This window comes from Colletotrichum chrysophilum (assembly GCF_026319265.1).
Source record: "Colletotrichum chrysophilum strain AFK26 chromosome Unknown scaffold_1, whole genome shotgun sequence".
Lineage (NCBI taxonomy): Eukaryota > Fungi > Ascomycota > Sordariomycetes > Glomerellales > Glomerellaceae > Colletotrichum > Colletotrichum chrysophilum.
The window spans coordinates 765,847-777,880 of NW_026517288.1; the positions used below are offsets into that span (position 1 = coordinate 765,847).

At 57.9% G+C, this 12,034-nt stretch overlaps 4 protein-coding genes across 4 annotated transcripts; 2 read left to right on the forward strand and 2 right to left on the reverse strand.

The window, feature by feature from the left end:
- Positions 1-1,459: 1,459 nt before the first annotated feature.
- Positions 1,460-4,114, reverse strand: COL26b_000211 (uncharacterized protein; the record flags this gene model as incomplete). Its single annotated transcript, XM_053173181.1, has 1 exon — positions 1,460-4,114. One exon carries the CDS (start codon positions 4,112-4,114, stop codon positions 1,460-1,462), a length of 2,655 nt encoding a protein of 884 aa, XP_053042887.1.
- Positions 4,115-5,544: 1,430 nt separating this feature from the next.
- Positions 5,545-7,330, forward strand: COL26b_000212 (uncharacterized protein; the record flags this gene model as incomplete). The annotated part of the gene is made up of 3 exons (XM_053173182.1): positions 5,545-5,772; positions 5,845-6,967; positions 7,020-7,330. The coding sequence occupies 3 exons, from the start codon at positions 5,545-5,547 to the stop codon at positions 7,328-7,330; spliced, it is 1,662 nt and encodes a 553-aa protein (XP_053042888.1).
- Positions 7,331-7,849: 519 nt separating this feature from the next.
- On the reverse strand, positions 7,850-9,666 carry COL26b_000213 (uncharacterized protein; the record flags this gene model as incomplete). The annotated part of the gene is made up of 3 exons (XM_053173183.1): positions 7,850-7,942; positions 7,995-9,184; positions 9,234-9,666. The coding sequence occupies 3 exons, from the start codon at positions 9,664-9,666 to the stop codon at positions 7,850-7,852; spliced, it is 1,716 nt and encodes a 571-aa protein (XP_053042889.1).
- A 947-nt stretch (positions 9,667-10,613) lies between these two features.
- COL26b_000214 (uncharacterized protein) lies at positions 10,614-11,491 on the forward strand (the record flags this gene model as incomplete). The annotated part of the gene is made up of 2 exons (XM_053173184.1): positions 10,614-10,855; positions 10,906-11,491. The coding sequence occupies 2 exons, from the start codon at positions 10,614-10,616 to the stop codon at positions 11,489-11,491; spliced, it is 828 nt and encodes a 275-aa protein (XP_053042890.1).
- Positions 11,492-12,034: the final 543 nt, after the last annotated feature.

The following is a 12,034-nucleotide window of genomic DNA, read 5'->3' on the forward strand; positions in this document are numbered from 1 at the left end:
AGACAGGCAAAGAAAGAGCAGGGGAAGTCGAGGCGGTGGCGAGATCCATCATTCCCGCCTGCGAACTAATAACCTAGACGCGCATATGGCATGGCTGGCTCTCCCCTTCCCTTCCCTCCCCTGGGGTCCCGTACCTACTGCGGACTACTCTAATCATGCCGGTGTCTGTTCTTGTCGCCGTTGTCGATCAGGGTGTGTATGTGTGTGTGCCTGTGGTAGGTAGCGTAGCATCCTCTGCTCCCCCTCCCCCATTTCCGTGGCTGCTTCGTCTGTGCGACAGCCCGGAGAACGACGGAGTAAGGCGGACGGAACGACGTCGTGAGTGTCCTGCCTCGTGCATGCCACTTTACCGTGCAGCAGCAGCATGTCAAGATAGCGGGCTCGGGGTCCTTCAGCTGCGGGAGTTGTTCGACTTGTGCAAATTAGTCGGCGACGAGAGAGAGAAGGACCATGGACCGTGGACGATGGCGAGACAGTGAGATGACGGCGCGTGGGGGTCACCCAGCGAGTCTGACGGGCTTCCTCTCGGGGATTTGAGTTGTTGTTCGTCGTTGTTTGGTTCCTTCATCTCCGTGATGGGCGGCCTTGATGTGGTCATCCAGGGTGATCGCATATGTCTCCCCCCCCCCCCCCTCTGAGGTCATTGCGGATTTGAGAATCGAAATTCAAAGGTGGTGAGGATTTCGATCAACACTCTTCTCTGCCTTCGCTCCTCTCCCCGGCAGTTATGACGACAGCCGGTGAGGGAAGCGAACATCTCTCACTCGAGAGGTGGTGCATACCAAATACACGTCAACCAACCTGACGTAGCCGCTGCACCTTGCCGAGTTTCCATCTTGGTGTCCGTCGGCCGCCCGGAGCCTGAAGAATAACGCACACGCCCAACATTCTGCGATGCTTGGCTTCTTGCAGCTATCTATCTAGTGGCCAGAACCTGGTTTAAGGTATGTGCTAGTTAGCCTGCCGGAGCGAGCAGAAAGAAAAAAAGCACGCACATCTCCACCATCGCCAACGGAAGAATTGAAGGCCATGAAGCTAATGGATAAGGGCACACGATCGGGTTCGTCGGTGTAAAGGCAACGCGAGCCGAGGACCCTGGGTTCTCCTTGGCGGGGTATTGGGAGTTGTCAAGTCCCGCGTGCTCAGGGATCGGAGGACGGGGATCGAGGCTCGACGTTTCTTCGCCTCTTTGCAATCAACTTCACAGCCATCAACAGAGTCAGGGCATTCAGGGGAGATTGAGCAGGCTTGAGTCGCGACTTTGCTTTATTGATGGTACAGCGGTGTACGGATACACACCGAACATGGAGGTCCCCTATCCAAACCCTAAATTAAGCTGTTGTACACTCCGACAGGGACTTCGATGCTTCAGACGTCCTCTCCTGGTCCATGAACTCCGTCAAACACCAGCAAGGACATGCCCCTCGCGCCTAAATTCCGCATCATTATCGTCTTCCCTTCAGCCGCGCCACTTGAACCGGCTCTGCCTCAGCATGTCCAACAGCCCCGTGGGCAGCAGCCCCTTGTCCACAATCACAAGACTGCCGAACCTCGCGATCATGTCCTTCGCGTAGAGCCCGCAGATCCACTGCTCGTACCCGCCGAGCCCGTACCAGCCCGCCGGCGTCGACCCCAGCGCCGCCTCCACGTCGCCCGCCAGCTCGATCCCCTTGGCCTCCGGCAGCTGCCGCAGCCTGTCCAGCACCCGGCCCAGGCTCGCCGACGTGCGCCGCCGGTGTCGCGTGAACTCCTCGAAGCTCATGAACGGCTCGTCCCTGAGGTCCGTGAAGTCGTCGTTGTGCCACCACGAGCCCCTATCCACCGCGTCCATGTCCTCGTACCGCGCCTTGTGTGCCCGGTACTCCGCCTCCTCCTCCTCGAGGAACTTGTCCATGATCTCGTGAGGGTCCTCCGCCACGGCCTCGCGGATGAGATAGAGGGGCACAAAGGGGTTCTTCAACCCCAGACCACCAAGCGAGACGGGGAAATACAGATACCCGTCAGGGATGTCCGTAATGCCAAACCTCTCGCCTACCATCCGCTTGAGCCTCGCCCCGGCGCTGCCCCCGCCGACCTGGTTCTCGTCGCTGTCGTCGCCGCCGCCGTTGTCCTCGCCAAACAGCCGGCGTTGTATGCGGTGGAACGTCGCGAGCATGCTGTCCACGTGCGCGCGGGAGTAGCAGTTGGCGAGCTGGCCGCAGTTGGTCCCGAAGAAGCGCGCGCCGTAAATGTTCCACGCCTGGATCCAGTCGAAGACGCTGCCGCACGCCTCCAGCTGCAGGCGGAGCTCGTCAATGTGCGCGTCGATCTTGCGCTGGTCGATGACGAAGCGCCCGGACGCCGGGTCGAGCTGGAGGAATCCCCACACGACGTCCCCCTTGGGAAGCCCCTTTACGTGATCGCTCTTGGCTGCCGCCGTCGCTTCCGCTTCCGCCGCCCTGATGTGCACGCTGCCCGTCTTGTCCTCGTTGAACTCCAGCCCCATCATCTCCACGAACTCGCTCATCGTCCTCCACGCCCGCGCGCACGTCTCCTGGCCGCCCCAGAGCCACATGTCGTCGTGGAGGCGGTAGAGCCGGCAGCCGTCGCCGTTCTGGTTGACGGCGAAGTCCATGCAGAAGAGCATCGTCTCGGCGATGAAGTCCGCCAGGGGCGTGCTCAGGGGCGTGCCTCTCCTGCGGATCTGCGCCGGGGTGCTGGGGGGATCTTGCGCGAAGCGGAGGGGACACTCGAGGATGCGCTGGAAGAGGGAGATCCAGTCGTCACGCACGCCGAAGAACCGCAGGACGGCGAAGATGGACGAGTGCGGCACGCTGGGGCCAAACCATTTCAGGTCGGACCGGATGACGGTGATGTCGCTGCCGAGGCGCTGGTGGATGATGATCTCGGACTGGATGAGATGCAGTAGGTTCTGGACCACGGCCGTGTGCGACTTACGAGTGTCGTCCTCCTCCTCGAGACGGTCGTTGCTGGAGCTGTACCCGCCCCTCTTCTCCTCCGCGGAAGCCGGCAGCTGGTCGAGGAAGATCTCGTCGTGGAAGTGGCCCGCGAGCTTCTTCTCCACGGACCCGTCGTCGTCGACGTTCGTCGTCCTGAGGAAGTACCTCCGCCGACGGACTTCCTCCTTGCTCATGCGCCTGGCCGCGGCCTTCTCGACGCCGTGCTCTCGCATGAACCTGACGAGGAGGGCGCGCATCCTGACGGCCCACTGCATCCCGACGTGGTGGATGAAGATGGACTGCAGGAGGTCTTCGTCGGGGAAGAACCGGTACCGTCCGTTGAGCTGTCGTCGCTGGTCGATGATGCTGTCGCCGTCCCATGCCCACTCTCTCCGGGTCTGCATCCGCATGTTAAGGACGTCTGCGATTTCGCGCAGGACGACCTTGTTGTTAAGGAAGTCGTTCAGGATCGTCCTCTTCTGATCGGTGAGGGTGTCTGTCCGGAGGAGCCCGCGGATGGTGTTGCCCAGAGAGTCCTCATCAAAGTGCGTCGTCTTCTCATCCCACGACTTTTGGAACTTTTCGATGTCCTCCTTCAAGTGAACAAATGCGCGACGGACGTCCTTTGACGACTCGCAGAACAGCTGCTCCAGGTACTCGGTGATGGCGGCCTCGTCCGTCTCCTTCGCCTTGAAAACGTAGTCCTCCCACGTCGCCCGCTGCTGGTGCATCTCCTCCCGTCCGACCGGAACGAAGCTCGCCTCCGAGCCCTGGTCGTCCGACTTGCCATCAGACACCCACTCATTCACCAGCTTCCCGTACAGCTCCGCGAAGCGATACTTTGTCGATTCCACGTCCAGGCTCTGCCGCACGGCGTTCTCGTACCCGCGAACGAAGTCCGCCGATATACAGGGGTCGAACTCGGCCTGGTCGACGAAGCGCTTGAGGTTGGCGATGGAGATCAGGCGGCTGTCGGCGATCTGTGACATGAAGGGGAGGCTCTCTGCTCTTTCGACGAGCAGCTTTGCCCGCTTTCGGTGGTCGGTCTCGAGGGCCGCATCTTCCAAGAGAGCCTGCTTAGACTGCTCGTAGGCTCGCTTTTGCTTGTGGAGCTGGTCGAGCTTCACGTTCGTGATGGTGAAGAGGGTCTGCGACAGGACATCGGAGGAAGCCATCTTGGTTGATGAGGATTTGTGAAGTGGTGAAGACTGCCGCTGTCTGAATGAGACGGTGGTGCTGATGCTCCTGTGAGATCTGTTCGAGTGAAGGGATGGCCATCTCATGAAGCTCTTGTAAGCCCGTAGGCCGCTTCTTCCACCAAGTCCAAATGAGGCCATTGTCGCTTGCCGGATGAGTTTTCGGTCTGAGTAACACGGGCTCCAAACATTTTGGCCTCGTTTGGAGATTTCCCACCTGGATGGCTTTGTTGGTGCTTGCTGCGCCCGCCTGGGTCCTCAGGCAACGTCTGAGGCCATTTTGGCCTCAGTGGAATCTCATAGTGCGATGCACCTTTTCGTCCTCAGTTTGCACAGGAAAAATGGAAAATACATTTCTAACCGACAGTCTTTTGAATTTTGATGGATACATGACGTCGAAAGTGAGACGTAATGAGAGGTTGAAAAACGTTGAATGAACCATACCTCATACCTGGTGCTGAATTCGGCAAACGCTCAGTCGTAGTCGTCGTGTCGCTCGTATGTATCGATCCCGCTCGGTATGCTCATCTTCCTCCCACTTCCCGATCCATCACTCTGCGTCTTTCTTCAATCTGTCGTCGATATTCTCATCATGTCTTTCTCAGTCTGACCGAAATCTGAGAAATGCATCCCGCGAAATGCACAATGTGCAAAAGCCCAAGACAGGCCCGCGCGGTAAATAAGTCAGTGAAGGAGGCCGCTAACGACACCGACATCGGCAGTGACGTGATTGCGAGGTTCCGTCGCTGGTGGGTAAGATAAGAAGGCATACGCAACACCCGGGGATTAGTTTCCAATAAGCTCGCGGCCGTCTTTCCCTTTCCTGAAGGCTGGCACCCTGCTGAAGACATGCCAAACGGCGCGCTTATCTTGCAAACTTCCTTCCGGGGAAATTCTCTACTTGAGCAAGCCGTGATGGGTGCGCGCGGCACCAGATTGCCTCATGGGCAACCAGCGAGGCCATTACCCGTTGCGGGCAAGATGGCCGGGGCGCAGAAGCTGGGGGGTTGCCGAGCTTCGGCAGAGCCAGGAGTAGTAGTAATACTCGCTGCAGAATACTACGGATAGCTGTGCTTCAATGATCTATCAACGGGGCCAGGCGGCAGTTCTCTTACCCATTGGCCTTGCAGTAATTAGTCAGTCTCGCAACCGGACCGGCGCGCGGCCGCAATCGAATGCGAACGACCTTTAATCGACGACATTCCGTTTTCCGACGGGAAACTTGGGGAGACAGGCGTCTTACATAACGTTTTACCTTATGCGTCCGTCCGTCTTTGTTAGTGCCCGGGGCCCCGTAGATCAGCCGAAAGGCGCCATTAACAATCCCGGCCGACAAACTTTCCTCCTCCGTTTCACTCATTCGCCATAAGGAAGTTTTTGTGAGTGAGATTGAAGTTGGAGCCGTAAACATGCCGGTGGACGAGGAACAGCCGCGGCGAGCGGCCAACGGCGCGCAGTCTTCGGAGACGACGCCTCTGCTCAATGGTGATAGCGGTGTTCGCGGTATTGCTGCTACAGCTGCCGCCGCCAACGATGAAGAGACCACCGTCATCGCCGAGACCGTCTCCAACGGCCGTCTGGCTCTCATCCTGGGAACCTCGTACTTTGGCGTGTTTCTTGGCGCCATTGATAGCACCGTGAGTCGTTCATCACACTCCCATGTCGTGGGCTCTGCAGCAGCGGGCAGTCTGACGAAGCCATCCCCGTAGATCATCGCAACCCTCTCCGGGCCCATCTCAAGCGAGTTCAAGTCCCTGAGCCTTCTGAGCTGGCTCGCGACGGCCTACCTCATCTCCAATGCCGCCTGCCAGCCCATCTCCGGCCGCCTGACCGACATCTTCGGCCGCGGCCCGGGCCTGGTCTTCAGCAACATCTTCTTCGCCGCCGGGAACCTCATCTGCGGCCTTGCGCAGACGCAGTCTGCCATCATCTTCGGCCGCGTCGTAGCCGGCATCGGTGGCGGCGGGCTCATGTCCATCTCGACCTTCCTCGGCTCCGACCTCATTCCGCTGAGGAGACGAGGCATCTTCCAGGGCATCGGCAACATCGCCTACGGCTCGGGCGCCATGCTTGGCGGCGTCTTTGGCGGCCTCATCAACGACCACACGGCCTGGGGCTGGCGGCTCGCTTTCCTGGTCCAGGTCCCGCCGGTTCTTGTGTCGGCCGTGCTCGTGGCGGTCCTGGTCAAGGTACCCCCCAAGGCCTCGGACAAGTCCTACCTCGCGAGAATCGACTTCGGCGGCGTCTTCCTCACGATATCTTTCCTCGTGCTGCTGCTCCTCGGGCTGAACGCGGGCGGAAACCTCGTGCCGTGGGTGCACCCCCTCCCCCTCACAACCATCCCGCTCTCCTTCCTGGCCTTCGGCGCGTTCCTCTTCTGGGAGACCAAGGTCAAGCAGCCCATCATCCCCGTCCGCCTGCTCGCCAACCGCACCATCCTCTCCGCGTGCCTGACCAACCTGCTCTGCACCATGGTCATGATGATGGCCCTCTTCTACGTGCCGCTGTACCTGCAGGTCACCGGACTCTCGGCCACCGACGCCGGCCTGCGCATCCTGACGTCCCCGCTCGGCGTGTCCATCATGTCCATCGGCGCGGGCTACATCATGAAGAGGACCGGCAAGTACGTCGTCCCGGGCATCTGCGCCCTGGTCATCTTCAACACCGGCATCGTCATCCTGACGCAGTTCGACGAGAACACGCCCGCCTGGGTCAACTACCTCGTCTTCTTCTTCGCGGGCGGCGGCTACGGCGCCATGCTGACCATCACGCTGCTCGGATGCATCTCCGCAGTCGATCACTCCCAGCAAGCCGTCATCACCTCGGCAACGTGTGAGTCTATCCCGACCGTATTTCAGTAACTCTCAGTGCTAACAAAGTCCAGACCTGGCTCGCAGTCTCGGTGGCACCGTCGGCATCACCATCGGCTCCGCCGTCTACCAAAACGTACTCAAGAGCCGTCTCTGGGAACGCTTCGGCGACTACCCCAACGCCGCCGAGATCATCGGACGCATCAGAGACGACCTCGACGAGCTCAAGCACCTGTCCCCCGGCTGGCAGCCCGGCGTCACCGACTCCTTCATGGAGGCCTTCCAGAGCGTCTGGTACACGATGCTGGGCATGTCACTTGTGGCTCTCGTCTGCATCTCGTTGATGCGGCAGTACGTCCTCCACGCAACCTTGGAAAGACGTTGAGGAGTCGATCATGAGGAGGTACTCGTGAAATGTGCAATCACGGGACCGACGAAGGAATTGACCCGATTTTGTGACATAAAATTGATACAGTCAAAATAGAGTTGGACAACATAAGGATATAGACAAGGAAGGCTCATCGCCAGTTGGATTCATTAGCTTTGAATAATCAAAATATCTCAACCATCGAGCCTGCGCGTCCTGACTTTTATTGAATATGTGATCTACATTTGTAGTTGAACCGGGAGTATCAGTATCGCCGTCTATACTGTGGGCAACCATGATTGATGAACCAGACGCATGTAAGTTTGGGGCGGCAGCCCACTGGCGCGTATGGCAGATTCAGAGGGTGCTACTGGAATGAGATACTTTTGATCTGGACATGACACAGCTCTATGACATACAAATTTGCAAAACTATATTCTAATGGAGCAGGTAATCTGAAACTACAGCTGAGGAAGGAGCCGGCCGTTGCCTCTATTCCATCCCTCATGATTCAGCCGAGTGACATAAGTACAAATCTCAGGCATACGCCAAGGTGTTGTCGTCCCGAATCTGGCCAGCAATCTTGATAGACGCCTCATTGCCTGCAACACAAGGGCCTCTGACTATGATCTGTGACGATTATTAGCGATGTCCAGCGGTATCACCACAATGAGTCGCTCACCTCTCCCTTATAATCCGAGTCCGCATTCTTGTGCTTCTCCGTGTCCCTCAACAGAATCTCCGTACTCGTGACAGGCGCACCGAAATGCGACCGCTCATCGTCATGAACTCTGTAGTCGTAGTAGCCAGTCTGCGCAACGGCGCCTGCAACCTTTGGGGCCGCCAGAGCGTAAATGATCCTGGCACCCAAGAACACGCGAAGGTCAGAGAGAATCCGAGAAGACAGAGGCGGAGAATCAGCGCCGGCTCTATCAGCAACGTAAACGAGACGCAACTTGCCCGGCGTTTTGCCAATTGCCGGCCGCGATGAGCTGTTAAATCGGGAGGCCGCAGAGGCAACGGGCATCACGCCGCTTTCTGTCAGAGAGCGGGATTGGGCCCAGTGAGCAACCTTGGCAATGGCAGAGGTCAGGCGCTTAGTAGCCTCCTGGTGTGTCCTCAACAGAGTCTCTGGCGTGGCCACAAGCACGGTAGGGGTCACTCCTTGGGTAGCGAGAACCAAGTCAGGCGAGCGTCCAGCAACCGAGTTGAAGGCAACAGAGGCGTTGCAGTACAAAGCCGCGAGCGTCAAGATGAGGGTGTGAGTGTTTGTCAAAGAGTCGGCCGCGAGGAACAGGTCAGAAGGGCTGAGGCGCTGGGTTGAAGGAACAGCAGCAAGCTGACCAGCAACTCCAGAGACCAAGTTGGCCTGAGTGAAACGAACCATCTCTTCCATGGTGCCGGGCTTCGTCTGCCAGAAAGTAATGACCTCCCTGGGTTCATCCTCCTTGTTCGGAGCAGGCAACTCTCTTCCAGCTTCAGCAGGGGCGTCGCGAATGATGTCTTGCCAAGTCGCGACATTGACACTGCCGCCGGTACCCTCGGGCACCTCGTTCCAGTCCATGTGGCTGCTTCCTTCATCAACAACCCAGATCAGCTGGCGCAGGGAGGGATACGCTTTGACGACAGGTTCAAAAGGGAACGCGCCGGGAGCCGTGATGACAGTGTCTGCGGCAGATCGACGGAGCATCATGGTGAGCTCTTCCGTGGACACGTCGAACGGAATCAGAATGGCCGTGAGATTGGGATAGAAGCTGCAGGCAAACAGGGCAACCAGGATCTCAATAGAGTTTGGCAGGTAAATGGCAACGCGGATACCACCTTGCTCGTGGATATGCTGTCCGATGAGATTGATCTGTCGAGTGATGTCCTCTGCTTATTGTCAGAACCAACAGCGGGCATGAACGTCATCCAAACTCACCCAACTTGTGCTCAATAACGTTCTCGGAGCCCAAGACTGTCAGCAGTCTGCCCTTTCCCATGACACCCTTGCCATCATCGCCAGTTGCGCCAGCCACAACCTTTCTCCATATATCTCTGAGATCTCCGTCGCGTCCTCTCGACCATTTCGAAGTACCGGGGTCCTTGACGTTGAGTCCGCTGTTCAGGGGCATGCCATGAGGAGAAGAGTGGGATCGATAGACGGGCGATTCTCCTTTTTGTCGAACTGGTGAGCCTTGGGCCTGTCGGGCAAGGAGCATAGGATGGGTATCGGGGTCTTGGCTGGATGCAATTCGATAGGAAACGATGACAACGAGCAGGGTGACAATGGCGGTGGTGTAGTTGTTCCATTGTCCGAAGAAACCGGAAACGCCCTCGTCCATCTGGAGCATGACGTTGTCAAAGAACCCCATGGTGGGCGGCGGGATCGTGAAGTCAGACTCGAGTCGCCGGTGTCGGTAGTGCGGAGTGGATGGGTTCGGAAGAGGGAGCAAGTTGACCGATTGCTTTACGTGGCCGGCATGGAAAGCTCGGAGGGTTTAACAAGAGGGAAAAGCATGAGGCAGTGCCGGAGCTCGAGCTCGGAGGTTTCGTCGTGTGAGGTGGGCTGCGCTGGCAGTTCTCGGCGGGGATCCTGACATACCCCCCCGGCTGTGCTGGGCTGACTTTCCACAGAGGTTCCTGGGTGAGCTGCACGGGAAGGACCCTCAGGGCCCCAAGGTATGGAAGGTCGGGTAGGTACTTCAGGGACCGTGAGGCGCTCTGCTTGCCTGTGGTGTTGCTACCTACGCAATCCGCGGCCTGCAAATTCCCGGGGTTTGGGGGAACTTCCACGCCTTTCCGCAGCTAAAACAGGTACGTACCTGGTCTAAAGTGCGTGCGGGTTCCTTCAACAGCTCCGTGCCGGCACCTGTGGAATCTGAGCGCCACCCGCCCCACGTCGGGAAGCTCGCAGCTGAAGGCAGGTACCCACTTTACCTAGCCAGAGTGCGACTGACCGCTTTCTGCCGGTTGCTGTGGCCCGTGTGGCTGGTGCATTGTTTTTCTGCCAGCCATTTCTGGCGAGACACACTGCGACCTGCATCTGCCATATCCATCAACATCGTCAACTCGACCACAGAAGCGGCGCACTGAACCACGCTCGCGCTTGGCGACAGCGCAGCGTCGGAAACGACAACTTACTAACATACCACAGGTTTTCAAAAGAAACGAATCGGTAAGCTGTCCCCACCCGGGCGGGTGCGCAAATCTCAAGCATGACTGACGTGGTTCAGAACAGGCCTTGACCCTGACGCCGTACATCGACCTCGACTTCGTGACTCCAACCTCGAAACCCTCGATACCCAACACAGCACCCAAAATGTCCTCCTCAGTGAGCAGGGCCGCCGTGACCACGCCCGTCAGGTCGACACCACAGAAGACCGCCGCTATTGTTGACAGCCCGGGTACCTGGAGACATCCTCGTCTGAACGAGATCACGAGACGACGCAATGCGACCACCTTCTCCGAGAAGAACGTGAGGAAGATCGCATACAACATTGCCTTTCTCCTCGGTCTGTGGCTTTCTCAGGTTGTCGCACGATCATATGTCCCTACTTCTTGGTATGTTTGACTTTACCCTGAATGTCTCGCCCACCTCTAACAGACAGCAGGATCAATCCTTCTCTGCGATCGTATCTCGGCTGGGCGTACTACGCGGTCCAGCTCTTTCCTCTCGTAAACATCGGCATGGCTATGCTTCCGTTGTTCCGTCCTGCCGACGATCTTGCCGACATTCCCCTGACGCCTGCCCAGCGCAAGCTTCTTGGACTGCCGCCCAGCGCAACGGCAGCCACTCCTGATGCTGTGTACAGCACGCCGCCGAGATACTCACGCACGCCGTCCCTGGCTGGCTCACCCGCGAGCAACAGAAGCTTCTCTGGCTCTCCACTGTCTGGACGGGGCAGCCCGGCGCTCGGGTCCTCGTTCAATGGACAATCATACTCGCCCTCTCCTCTGAACGGCAGCCCCTCTAAGTTCTCGGCTAGTCTGAACAGCAACCGGAGGTCATCTTTCAGTTCGTCCACCAACTTTGGTGCGAGCACCAACAGCAACCTGGGCGCCAGTACCGCCTCTTCTCTGTTTCCCGACCCCGGAACACCAAGCCCCTCGACGGGCAAGCGCACTAGTGTTGGCTTGAACAACAAGTGGCTTTATGAAAGGGGCAGGAGATCTTCGGGAGGCAGCTGGATGCACTAAGCATGATGACGGTTCTTCGCAAACGATGGAGTAATGCATTCGAAGTGTTTGGGGCTTTAGACTGTGGTTTCTCTGCCAGCTTGGAGAACGGCGTTACGGGACCGCTTGAAGGGTCTTTTCAGGAGATGCCTAGCTCTGTTAATGGGATTACTATACCACCAAGCGGATTCTCAAGATGACGCGCATGAGGAGCAAGGGTTGTACATAGACGTCAATCTACAGAACCTGCGGGTCATAAATGGGACTAGGACTTCGAGGATCACAGTCAAAACACACGTGCATAACTTGGGTCAATCACTCCACAATCGATGTAAGAAGAGCATCGATTCAAGGAGGTGGGGATGAGAAGGACGTCTTGCTCTGGTCTGGTTTCCCTTCACAGATTCTACTGTGCTTAGAGGTTAGATAATGCTACGAGAGATGGACCTTCATTCAACACCTGGAATCTGGGCGTGTCAGTCGCACAGGTACGTACCTCGGCATCAGGAAATGGAAGGATGCGACCTCAAGATACGGGAACACCTACCCCGCTTTCCAACGTCT